At 35.4% G+C, this 13695-nt stretch overlaps 1 protein-coding gene across 28 annotated transcripts in view; it reads left to right on the top strand.

Moving 5' to 3' along the window:
* Positions 1-13695, top strand: part of SLC4A7 (solute carrier family 4 member 7) — a 102305-nt gene that overhangs the window by 54361 nt on the left and 34249 nt on the right. For all 28 annotated transcript variants that reach the window (XM_078354421.1, XM_035278177.3, XM_078354419.1 and 25 more), the window contains 4 exons: positions 2118-2205; positions 4027-4173; positions 11123-11229; positions 13369-13543. In XM_078354421.1, coding sequence (XP_078210547.1) covers positions 2118-2205; positions 4027-4173; positions 11123-11229; positions 13369-13543 — 517 coding nt within the window. The remainder of the gene's footprint in view (positions 1-2117; positions 2206-4026; positions 4174-11122; positions 11230-13368; positions 13544-13695) is intronic.

The following is a 13695-nucleotide window of genomic DNA, read 5'->3' as shown; positions in this document are numbered from 1 at the left end:
CTTAGTTTTGAGACAAAATCTTACTTTGTCATCCAGGCTGGAGTGCAGTGGCACAATTTCAGCTCACTGCAACCTCTACCTCCTGGGTTCAAGCGATTCTCCTGCCTCAGCCTCCCTACTAGCCTGGATCACAGGTGTGCAGCACCACACCCAGCTAATTTTTGTATTTTTAGTAGATGTGGTGTTTCACCATGTTGTCCCAGCTGGTCTTGAACTCCTAGACCCAAGCGATCCATCTGCCTTGGCTTCCCAAAGTGCTGAGATTACAGGTGTGAGCCACTATGACCCACCAAAAGCTCATTTTTAATAGTTAATATTTGGCCATTGTGCCAAAGGCTTTGAATATTAGGGCATAAAATAGTTTTCTTCTTGGAACTAAAAAGTACAATAAAAATAAAGTATCCTATAATTTAAATTCGGTATAATTTAATTAATAAATAAAAGTAATACTTTGCATTTGTACCTTCATTACATGCTTGGTATCTTATAAGCTTTGGTTTTAAAAAAACAGTTTATTGTCTTAGAGGATTTATCTAAAGTTTGGTGCAAGCAGTGGAGTCAGAGAATGGAGTTGCAGCCTTTCTCTACCACTTACTTTCTTCATGGAAGTGGGGTCAAGCCTGACTTAAATTTTCTGTTTCATTTGTAAAATGAGGATGATCTCTTACAAGGTTGAGTAACTGTAATAAGGCCTTCAAATTAGGCAAGATGCTTTGTTCTAGCATAATTTTTTAGAAAATTTTGCTGTTCAGTATACATCATAAGTAAAAATTAAATTGGGAGTAATACCATAATAATAATTAACAAGTTGTATTCTAAATGCTGATCCTTTTGTTGGCTATTAATAATAGAAACTTCATTGTAAATAAGACTTTTTAAGGTTTTTTTTCCCAATTATTTTATAATATAATCAAATATGAAGAATTAGTAGGAGCTTAATGGAAATGTACTTACCTATTTGCTTTACTCAGTTGGTTGCATTAATGATGCAGTGTTAAGATAAATGAGACAAATAAGCCCGTGGATTCATATGTAAATTCTGATAGAGAAGTGGGATAAATATTTCCAGTTTAGATAAGTGTGAATATTAAGAACTTACCGTAATGTTAACTAGGATTAACCAAGTAGGAAGTTAGATACTTTTCATGTAGTCACTAGCATAATATGAGGTTTGATGTTAAAATTTGGAGTTGTAGGCCAGGCATGGTGGCTCACACCTGTAATCCCAGCACTTTGGGAGGCTGAGGTGGGCAGATCATGAGGTCAGGAGTTCAAGACCAGCCTGGCCAATATGGTGAAACCCATCTCTACTAAAAATACAAAAATTAGCTGGGCGTGGTGGCGTGCGCCTGTGGTCCCAGCAACTGAGGAGGCTGTGTGCCAGAAGAACAGCTTGAAACCTGAAAGGCAGAGGTTGCAGTGAGCGGAGATCCTGCCATTGCACTCCATTCTGGGCAACAGAGCGAGATTCCATCTTAAAAAAGAAAAAAAAATGGAATTGTAAATAGAAGTTCTTTTTCCTTCCAAAGGGGACTAGTTGACTAAAATTCCTTATTTATAACACAGGAAAAAAATGGGGTTGTACATAAAAGTTCTTTTTCCTTCCAAAGGGGACTAGTTGACTAAAATTCCTTGTTTATAACATTAAAGTTTTTAATCCAGAGCTGTAATTTTAGGAATTGTGTAGATTTTAGGGCTATACTCAACTGTCTTATTTGGCAAACCTTACTTTCAAATAATTAATGGGATTGTTACTCACTTTATTTATTAATTTACTTTTTTTGATCAAGACAGACCAGATTTGTTTACTCTAAAAGGAAATAGAAGCTGGCAGCTTTTAATAAAAAATGCTTAATTTTTAATTACTGTTTTACCCTAAGGAAGGTGTGCAACAATAATTTGGTAGAAAGTTATTATGGATGCTTTTCCTAGTTTTGTGATTTCCTTTAGTCTAGGTGGAATTGCTATCTTTTTTCAGTGATTGGTGTGGGGGACTGGAAAAGACGTCTGAGGGTTGTTTCTCTGTTTGTATTTGAATGGTTTCTTTTTTATGGTTGCCCAGATTTGTGGGTGTATGATGTTTATTTTAAAATCTGTGTATTTTCATGTTTCCTTAGGTTTCTGTTTTTGTTATTGGGTCCAGCAGGCAAGGCGCCACAGTACCATGAAATTGGAAGATCGATAGCCACTCTCATGACAGATGAGGTAATCAAAATACCTCAAGTCTCTTTGAAGTAGACACTGATTATGAAGCCTATAGTATATATTAAATTACAGTTCTCTTTTCTTTCATAGTGAAGCTTTAAAAATTATCCTTGTCCATACTGTTTTATCTCATATTTATTTACTTCTTTGGTTAGGTTGTTAAGACTTTTATAAAAATATCAATTCTGTGTATCCTGAAAGTATTTCAAGTGCCCCATATCTGAACCTGACCTCATTCTTCTTTTTCTTTTCTTCTTCTTCTTTTTCTTTGTTGAGACAGAGTCTTGCTCTGTTGCCAGGCTGGAGTGCAGTGGCACAATCTCGGCTTACTTCAGCCTTTACTTCCCAGGTTCAAGTGATTCTCTTGCCTCACTCCTGAGTAGCTGGGACTACAGAGGTGTGTGCCACCATGCCCAGCTTTTTTTTTTTTTTTGTATTTTTAGTAGAGATGGGGTTTTACCATGTTGGCCAGGAGGGTCTCGATCTCTGACCTCGTGATCCACCCACCTTGGCCTCCTAAAGTTCTGGGATTACAGATGTGAGCCACCGTGCCAAGCCTATTTTTCTATCCTCTTTCAACCAGCCAGTCACCAGATTCTGTTTACCTCGTCAATGTGTTTTGCATTTAATCTGTCATATTCTTTCTATCTCTACTGCCATTTCTCTGGCTTAGCCTTGCTTTTATTTGTTGATTCAATTAGCCTTTATGGGTCTTTATTGTACAGTTTTTTCCTCTACATTATCAGTAACATGCCAGTTTGAGTGTATAGTCCAAAGTTATTAATGACTTCCTATCATATAGTGAGATTTAAATTTAAACTCTTGACTGGGCGCAGTGGTTCACTCCTGTAATCCCAGTGTTTTGGGAGGCCAAGGTGGGTGGCTCACTTGAGGTTGGGAGTTCGAGACCAACCTGGCCAACATGGTGAAACCCTGTCTCTACTAAAAATACAAAAAGTAGCTGGGTGTGGTGGCACGATTTTCCTGCCTCAGCCTCCCGAGTAGCTGGGATTACAGGCCTGTGCCACCGCACCTGGCTAATTTTGTAGCTTCAGTAGAGACGGGGTTCCACTATATTGGCCAGGCTGGTCTCAAACTCCTGACCTCAGGTGATTTACCCGTCTCGGCCTCCCAAAATTCTGCGATTACAGGCATGAGCCAATATGCTTGGTCAGTTACCTCCTTTAGGAGACTTCTTCTGGCTACTCTGTTCTTTCCCATCTGTTTCCCTCTCTGTACCCTACTTTCGTTTTAGGAGAGAGTTTATCAATGTCTACTATTATTTATTTAATAACTTGTTTCACTGTCTTTCCTCCTGGAATAAAAGGTTCTTGAATACAGGGACCTTGGCTTACCTGTTACCATTGTATTATCCACAATGCTTAGAATTGTATTCTAGCAGTTAGTAGGTAGTCAGTACGTATTGGTTATTAAATAAATGAAGTAAAGTTGTTTGCATATCTGTGACTATTTTCTTAGGATAAATGACATTTAAGTGTCATAGAAGTAGAATGACATGCTATAGTGTTTCATTTTCCAATCAATTATTATTTCCCATGCAAAATTTTATTTTAAAAAAATTGTTCTGTCTTAACATATAACTGTTCTCTTTCATTGTTTGTTATTGTTAATTCGTCTGGTAATACTGAGTGGATTGCCTTTTATAGTTGTTACCTAAGGTGGGCTAAATACCTCTCTGGGATAAGAGTTTAGGTAATTATTTTTATTGTGAAGATATTTATGATATCTAGAGTGGATTTACTATGAGTAGAATTTTTTTTTCAACTGTAAAATCTTTTACTCAATATTTTTTTCCCTTAGATTTTTCATGATGTAGCTTATAAAGCAAAAGATAGAAATGACCTCTTATCTGGAATTGATGAATTTTTAGATCAAGTAACTGTCCTACCTCCAGGAGAGTGGGATCCTTCTATACGCATAGAGCCACCAAAAAGTGTCCCTTCTCAGGTAAGAATCTAGAGCTATTTTTCTGTGAGTTACTTTATTTTAATTAAATTTTTTTTGAGTAGCTATGATTTGAAAACCAAAACAAGGAAGTCGTGTCCCCACCTCATCCCCTTGACCTTCTCACCCTCACATATACCTCCTATAGCTGACTATTTGTTACTAGTTTTTTGTTTATCCTTTTAGTTTTTATTTAGTACTTGAAAATATGAATGTATAGTCTTATTTGGTTCTCTTACCAAAAGTTAATGTACTGCTTATACCGTTCTGAACCTTGCTTTTTTTCAGTTAAGTCTAGAAGATCTGACACAAGAAATCATAAACATATTCCTTAACTCTCCTTTTCACAGCTTTGTTTTATTCTGCGTATGGATATATCATAGTTCTATTCCTGGGTTCTGGTGTCATCAGTCTTTTGCTGTTTCAGATTACGACAGTAATCACATGTCACTTTAGTCTTGTGCAGATGTACCTGTACGATAGATCCCCAGTAATAAGACTGCTGGCTCAAAGGGGAATTTATTTATAATTTTAGTAGATATTACCAGAATTCTCTCTGTTGCTGGACTGTTTTGGACTCCTATAGTGATGTATGAAAGGGCCTATTTCCCTACATCCTCACTGACACGGTGTGTTGCCAAAGTTTTGGATATTTGTCAGTCTAATAGATATCTTTATCCTTCTATTTTAAGTATTTGAATGAGGTTTTAAATTTAGTTTTTATGAGACAGGGTCTTGCTCTGTCACTCAGCCTGGAGGGCAATGTGAACATGGCTCACTGCAGCCTCAGTTTCCTGGGCTCAAGCAAACCTCCTGCCTTAGCCTCCTGTGTAGCCTGGACCACAGGTGTGTGTTACTACCCCTAGCTAATATTTTGATACTCTGTAGATACGATGTCTAACTTTATTGTCCAGGCTGGTCTCAAACTCCTGCGCTCTAGTGATCCTCTTGCTTCTGCCTCCTAAAGTTCTAGGGTTACAGGTGTGAGCCATTGCTCCTGGCGTTTTAATGATGTTTTAATTTGCATTTCTATAATTAGTGAGGTTGAATATTCCTGATAATCTTTTGTTCATTGCCCCACCACCGTCTTTTTTTTTTTTAGATGTTTAAATTGTTCATTGATCTTTGGAGGTTATCATAGCATATTTTATGTGGGTATAGATCCAGCTTCATCATTTTTCTAAATTGCTGCCTGGTTGTCCCTGTTTATTACAGAGCTAAACATTGCTCCCCTTGGTTGGTGACGGTGCCTTTATTAACTAAAATTCCATTTGCATACAGGCCTGTTTTGGACTTTTCTTTTGTTTTCCGTTGGTCTCTCTATTCATGGATTAATTCCACACTCCAATTATTGAGGCTTTTTGGTATATTTTAATGTCTGGTAGGTCTAGACTTGTTCTTGCTCTCTTTCTTACTCTTGTTTTTCTGAATTTTCTTGGCTGTCTTTGCTTATGTATTTTTCTGTGTAGGCTTTAAAATCAGCTTTCTATATTCAGAAATAAAATGTAATGGTTTTTAAAAAGTGATGGCAAATTTCTCCTTGAACTGAGGGAGAATTGATGCTTCAGTATATTGAGTCTTTTTCTTTTTTTGTGGGGGTATGGGGGTTGGAGTTTTGCTCTTGTTGTTCAGGCGGGAGTACAATGGTGCAATCATGGCTTACCACAACTTCTGCCTCCCTGGTTCAAGCGATTCTTCTGCCTCAGCCTCCTGAGTAGCTGGGATTATAGGCATGCGCCACCACGGCTGGCTAATTTTGTATTTTTAGTAGAGATGTGGTTTCTCCATGTTGGTCAGGCTGGTCTCGAACTCCCAACCTCAGGTGATCTGGCCATCTCAGCCTCCCAAAGTGCTGGGATTGCAAGACTGAGCCACCACACCCAGCTGATATTGAGTCTATTAAAGAACATGGAGTGTCTCTCCCCAGTTGATTTCTGTTTCAAGCAAGTTTTTATATTCTTAAAGAATGTTGTCAAGTCTTCCTTACTTAGAATTTACATGTTTCTTGGTGAGTGTATTCATGAGTATTGTATGCTTGTCTGTTGCTTTTATATGAAATAAAGGCTATTTCTTATGTTTTATGTGCATATATGCATACACACACACACAGTTGACCCTTGAACAATATGAGTTTGAACTGTGCAGTTCTAATTATGTGGACTTGATTTAATAAACATTGGAAGGTTTTTTGATAATTTGAAAAATCTTGCATACAAACTGCATAGCCTAGAAATATCAAAAAATTAAGATTAATTAGGCATTCCTGAATGCATAAAATATATGCATATACTACTAGTCTTTAATAATTTATTACTATGAAATATATACAAATTATTCTAAAAAGCTAAAATTATCAAACCTTATACACAGTAAGAGTATACATGGCACCATTTTCAGTGGAGAGAAATGTAAATGAAAGTCAAGATGCAGCATTACAACCTGCATAAAATTAACTATAGTAAATATTGTACTGCCAACATACTGTAATTTCATAGTTACGGCCTGTTGCTATTGCAGTGAGCTCAAGGGTTGCAAGTTAACATGCTTAAAATTCTGTGTGTTGCTTATCATTTCCACATCCACAGCAGTTTGTCTGTCCAGTAAATTGTGTATTACCCTAAAAAGTGATCATGCAGTTCTCATATATTTTTCATCATGTTTCATGCAATACTGTAAACTTTTGAGTAACAGCATGGGACTCATATGAGGTCCCGTTAGTGATGCTAGGAAGTGTTCCTAAGAAACAGAGAAAAGTCATGCAAATGTTAGACAAAGTTGAATTAGTTGGTATGTACCATAGAATGAAGTCTACCATTGCCTGCCATTTCAAGATAAATGAATCTAGCATAGGAATCATTATAAAAAGAAAAGGAAACATATAGTCATCACTGCAGCTATGCCAGCAGGCATGAAAACCTTCACTTTTTGCAAAATGCCTTTTTATCTCATTGAAAATGCAGCTTTTATGTGAGTGCAGGATGACTATAAGAAAGGCATACCTATAGATTCTGATATGATGAAGAAAAAGCAGTGATTTTACAACAACATAAAGCAAAAGAAAGGTGGAAGAGCTAAAGCTGGAGAATTCAATGCCAGCAAAAGATAGTTCGGTAATTTTAGAAAGAAGTTGGGCTTAAAAAATGTCAAACCAACTGGAGAAACAGCTTCTGCAGTCTGTGAGGCAACAGATTAATTCCCAGATCAGATTCTATTAAGAAAATTCCCTGAATGGGTTTTTAATGCAGATGAAAGTACTCTGTTCTGGAAATAATATTACAGAAGACTTTTTTTTAGTAAGGAACTCAAGTGAGCACCAGGATTTAATGGAGGAAGGGTTAACTAACTCTGTTTTGTGCAAATGCAGTCCAATTTACAATCTTGACTACGCTCTTCTATAAAGCTGCTAATGCTGAGCTTTGAAGGGAAAAGATAAATGCCAGCTGCCAGTCGTTTGGTTATACAAGAAGGCCTGGATGAGAACCCTTTATCTGGATTGGTCCCATCAGTGCATTGTTCCTGAAGTCAGGAAGTACCTTGCCAGGAAGGGACTGCCTTTTAAAATCTTTTTGATATTAGGCAATGCCCCTGGCCATGCAAAACCCACGAGTTTAACACCAAAGGGGTGTCAAAGCACTCTACTTGCACCCAAGCACAATGTCTCTAATTCAGTCTCTAGATTAGGGGGCTGAGGACCTTTAATGCTTGTTACATTATATGCTATATAGAAAGGATAGCGAGGACATCATCAAAGTCTGCAAGGATTACACCGTTGAACACACACCATCATTATTACAGAAAAAGCCATGAACGTCATCAGGCCTGAAACAATAAACTCCTTCTTGGAGAAACCTATGCTGTTCATGATATAACAGGTTTTATGACAGAGCCACTCAAGGAAGTTGTGTGTATGGCAAAAAAGGTGGAGGGGTTTCAAGATGTGGATCCTGGAGAAGCTCAAGAGCTAATAAACACCACACTAGAGGAAGTAACAGAACACAACTTGATGGAGATGAGCACTTGTGAACCAGTGCTGGTGATGAGGAAAAAGATATAGAAGTAGTAGACCCAGGAAACAAATTGACAGCAGCTGATCTGGCCGAAGGATTCTGATTATTCAGGATTGCTTTTGACTTCTTTTGTGACATGGATCCTTCTATGGTTTGGGTACTTAAGCAAACAGGGATTGGTATAGAACATTTTTAGAGAAGTGAAGTAAAGTGAAATAGAAATTATAACATATTTCCGTTAATAACTTTTTTCCTCTTGCTTACTTTATTGTAAAAATATGACATATAACACCTCTTACATGCCACCTTTGTGTTCGACTGTTCATGTTACCTGTAAGGCTTTCTAGTCAACAGTAGTCTTATTAGATTGAGTCTCAGGGAGTTACACAAAATTTCAACTTCATGGGAGTTGGTCCCAGGTTTATTCAAGAGTCAACTGTGTATTTTATTATTTTTTTTTGAGACAGAATTTTGCTTTTGTCACCCAGGCTGGAGTGCAGTGGCGTGATCTCCACTCACTGCAGCCTCCACCTCCCAGGTTCAAGCTATTCTCCTGCCTCAGCCTCCCAAGTAACTGGCATTACAGGCACCTGCCACCATGTCCGGCTAATTTTTATATTTTTAGTGAATATGGGATTTTACCATGTTGGCCAGGCTGGTCTTGAACTCCTGACCTTGAGTGATCTGCCTGCCTCCCCCTCCCAAAGTGCTGGGATTATAAGTGTGAGCCACCACAACCTGTCTCAACTGTGTATTTTTAATCCTGCTACCATTCTTAATTGTTTATAATAGATTTTTAGTCATATAATCTGTAAGTAAGACATAGTTTTATTCCTCATTATCCAAATCTTATACATGTAATCGTTTTCTACTGTCTAGTTGTATTGACTAAAATCTCTAGTACAATGTCAGGTAGTGTGGGCTTTAAATAGGCATTTCTTAACTTGTTTATCACTGTAGTCAAATGTGTCTAGTGTTTCTCCCATTAAGTAAGATAACGACATTGAAGCCAAAATACACATTTCATCGTGTAAAGTAAGTAACATTATTTGTTTTTTATTGAATTTTTAAATCCATATTGATGTAGAATTTTATCAAATGCCTTTTCAGCATCTCTGGCAAGTGATATTAATTTTATTTATCAATTATTATGCTAAATCATATGAATAGATTTTTGAATATGAAAGAATTCCTGGAGTCGACCCAGTTTGGACTTTGAAGTGGTAATGTTCTGTGTCTACTAGTTTGTATTACTGTAGATGGGTTTATAGATTTTTGTACTATTTTCACATTTTGGTTTCATGAATATACTTGTTTCATAAAAAAATTTGTAAGTTTTTGTTTGTGTTCTTAATAAATAGTTTAAATGGTGTGGAATAATGTCATTTTAGAAGTTTGGAAGAATTTCTTTGTAAACTTTTCTGAGCTTGAATCTTCTGTCATATGGTAGACTTCAACAATTAGCTTATTTCTTCTTTGGAAAGTGGTATAGGTAAACTTCCTATTTTTTCTGGGGTCAGTTTTGGTATATTATATAGCCATAGAAAATAATCTGTCCTTTCTGGTGTTTTGGTAAATTGTTTTCCTACTATATTATTAGTTTCATCTAGGTTTCTACTTTATTTGCATGGAGTTATATAAAGTACAATATGTATATAAAATTTGCTCACTGTGTGAAATTATTGCCTCTGTCTTTTTTTTTTTTTGTATTAGGTAAAGAGCTATTGTATTTTTCAAACAACAGCCTTTAAAATTTATTTCAATGCTTTTAAAAGTTGCATTTTATTTTGGATCTCGGTTTCTGCTGTTGGCTGTTTTATTTCATTTCTGTCACTTTCTTCCAGGAAAGACTTTTTGCTTTCACAGTTTCTGAGTTAGTTGTTTAATTCACTGTTTTTCGTCTTTCTTTTTTTAAAATAATTTTCTTGAATGTGCTTTGGCTGGGTCCTATGGGTTATGTGAGGTTTAATTTATATCAATTAAATAAAAAATAATGGCCAAAACCACGATTACTTTTAAAATACGTAGTTTTAAAAATTATTTTTGTTTCCTGGGCGTTCTGAATTTTACTCCCTTTCCCCTTTAAGATGTAAGTTTGAAAACGAAATTTTGTAAATGGGATTTTGACACTTTCAAATAGCAATCTTATGTTTGTAGATAAGCCTTGCTACTCTAAATGTGGAACATGTAAACCAGGTAGTGTAAGTCTTTAACTTAGCCTGAGCCTTTGACCCAGGAAACCTCCTGGGACGACACATCTGTCTCCTTTCCCTCTACTCTATTTCCTTTTCTTCCATTTTTCCTTCCATCTTTTCCCTTGTATGTGCACATGCACATACATGTATTTAGCCCCAGCAGTCTCTTGATGTAACAAGTTAAAAGTTCATTTATTTGTCTTCAACAGAGGGGGAGAAATCCTGTATCATGTGAATAGTACTCGCGAATTTGTAATAAAATGTAATAGGAAATTGATTTTTGTGGAAACATGTTTTATCAAACAGCTCTTATTTTTTAAGGGAAGTACTTTAGTGGGAGAAAAATGACATTTACTTTTTTTTTTAATGTAAAGTGTATTTTTCAATAGTTAGCAGGAGCAGTTTTTAAAGTTTGGGTGGGAGAAGATGCTTTTTTGGAGGTTACTTATGTTTGTAGCTATTTCTGAATAGGAATTTGAAATGATATGTATGAATGTATTATAGTATATTGATAATTAGATTATAAGATGCAAAAAGCTAATTATAAATTTAAAATATTAATAGAAATTGCTACGAGATTCTTTTTAAAGAGCAGTGCATTACAGAAGGAAGTTTATTTTCGGAAGCATTTTCTAGGAACACTGATTAAATATATAATCAATATAAAATTTGATATTCACTCTAATTGAAGATACTATCTCAAATTTTCTTAAAATAGAATTCTGAAAATATGTTTTTTGTGAAATTCAGGAAAAGAGAAAGATTCCTGTGTTTCACAATGGATCTGCCCCCACATCGGGTGAGACTCCTAAAGAGGCCGCTCATCATGCTGGGCCTGAGCTACAGAGGACTGGACGGTGGGTGCAAATACTGATATTTTGAGGGGATTGGGGGATGATTTGATGAAAACATAAATAATATTTTTCCACATATTTGGAACCTAATTTTGTACAGTATTTTTTCATATTTAGAAAAATGTCCATTATATATAAGGAAAATTTATAAGTATATAAGAAAATGTATAAATAATTTTAATAGTATGTACCAAGCTTTAGCTTAAAAGGAAAATAATGGACCATATATTCAGAATATTGTAGTTATATAGTGTGTAAGTTAATTTACCTTACTTATACAGTAGGTTCTTGAAGAAGATGTAGACTCTTATAATTCTCCATGTTGAGTTAGAGAATTATAGGACCAGAGGGTAAATACAATGAATGATTTCATTGTATATGTGCACAGATTTAAAACTCTTAAATGAGCATTGTATCATGAGGTAATGTAAATTTCATGGACAAGCATGATTAAACCATTGTATTGATCTCTGGAAACCTAGCTAGAAAAATCATTTAAGAAGTTAACTTTTGTAATAAAAAATAGACATACTGGCAGATGCAAACATTGCCTTAAAATATTTTGTAGAAGTAGATAAATATTGTAGTATTTTCATACTGTAGAAAAATATGTGGCTATTGATTGTTTATTGTTCACTGGTGGTCAATATGTAATTAAATAATCTTAAATATTAAATCTTTGTTTAAAAAAAACAGGATATCTTATACAGACACACTATTAGGGATTTTGATGACATCCTTAAAGGGTACTGTATAATAAAAATAAATAACAACTGGCATACTGCATGTAGACTTTAGAGAAGCTGAAATTAACAATTCATTGACTAATGAAGTGTATTAGTCTCTGTGAATATAATAGAGGAAAGATTTTGACCCTGTGTGAACAGTACTGTTCTATTATTAGCTATTATCGCTTCTTCAAACTGGGATAGGTTTAGTTATTGAGAAGCACTATGTCTGGCCTCCATTGATCTCAGTCACCTGAGAGCATCTGTACGCCCTCTATTAAGTAACCATTGATTTGATGATATACCATAGATTCATACTTTAGTTTATTGATGGAACCTTTTTTATTGCAAGCTGATTCCCCGTGCTGTCAGATTATGAGCAGAGTACCACTTGTCAGTTTGTGTTGAGGATTTATTTCAATATTAACTTAAAAAAAATTACAGTGGTAAAGCTTGAAATATCCAAAGCGTTTGAAATTTTAATGTTAGTTTCTTTTGGTCAGTTTTCCTGCAGTTGGGATTTGAATGATTATATATGTTATGAGTATTAAAACTTTTTCGAATTGCCAGCTTAGTCATCAGTGTTTGTTGAGTGCCTACTATGTCTCAGGCAGTGTTCTAGGCACTGTAGATAACGCAATGAACAAGAAAAAGTCTCCCTTCATGTAGCTTATATTTTATTGAAATGTCTTCAAGTCAGATATATCCAAAAATTTGATTGTTAAAAATGTTGAAATGGTATGGCTTTGATGTACACACAAATTTTTAATCTAATTGAAACCTCTTAGTTTTATTGATGTGCATATTAGTTTGTCTACATGTGCAGTAAATTAAATATATTGGAATGGTTTTAAGGGATTTTTTCCCCCCTTGGCAAAGTATTTATATGATTGAAGTACCAGTTTTAAAAGTTTTTAAAGTTATGGAGTTCATCCTACTTGTGCATCTAAGCACAACATACTAAATTTACATTAAAGTGTATTTGGATAGTGATTGCCTTCCTCGTATTTGTGATGGTTGCCTTTAAGATTTTAATGTAGACAATTAATAGAATTGCTTATGCACATTTTCATAAATGGGTTGTTAGGTTTTATTTTGTTATACCTTGCCTTGCACATTTGTGTCCAAAATTACATTTACTCATATAAAATCATTTGCCTGCAGTCTTTTCATTATATAGTCCATAAAATACAGATATTTGTCTCTTATTAATGAACTATAACATTCCTCTATCATCAGTAGATTAGATTAAATGAGTGTATCTTCTGTAATTAATATTGTAAGTTAAATTGGATTTAACATTTTGTTGACAAAACACCTAGGCAACAGCAGTTTTGTGTAGCCCATAGTTTTAGTTTGAACTAGCTAGAATCCTCTAGTGTACAGTTTGACGAGTTTCATCTCACCTATTTAGGCTTTTTGGTGGTTTGATACTTGACATCAAAAGGAAAGCACCTTTTTTCTTGAGTGACTTCAAGGATGCATTAAGCCTGCAGTGCCTGGCCTCGATTCTTTTCCTATACTGTGCCTGTATGTCTCCTGTAATCACTTTTGGAGGGCTGCTTGGAGAAGCTACAGAAGGCAGAATAGTGAGTACAAAGATTGGTAGTGGCCAGGCTCTTAGCTCTTCAGAGGCAAGTGTCTGTATGCATTTGTCTCACTATTCATACTTTTATTTGAAGAGTCTACCCACAGCATGATTAACCTGACCCAAAGCAGACTTTCCCCAAAGGTAATTACT

The sequence above is a fragment of the Callithrix jacchus genome, chromosome 17, assembly GCF_049354715.1.
Source record: "Callithrix jacchus isolate 240 chromosome 17, calJac240_pri, whole genome shotgun sequence".
NCBI classification, from domain to species: domain Eukaryota; kingdom Metazoa; phylum Chordata; class Mammalia; order Primates; family Cebidae; genus Callithrix; species Callithrix jacchus.
Note: the sequence above shows the minus strand (reverse complement) of the source record. Positions and strands in the feature narration are given on the sequence as shown.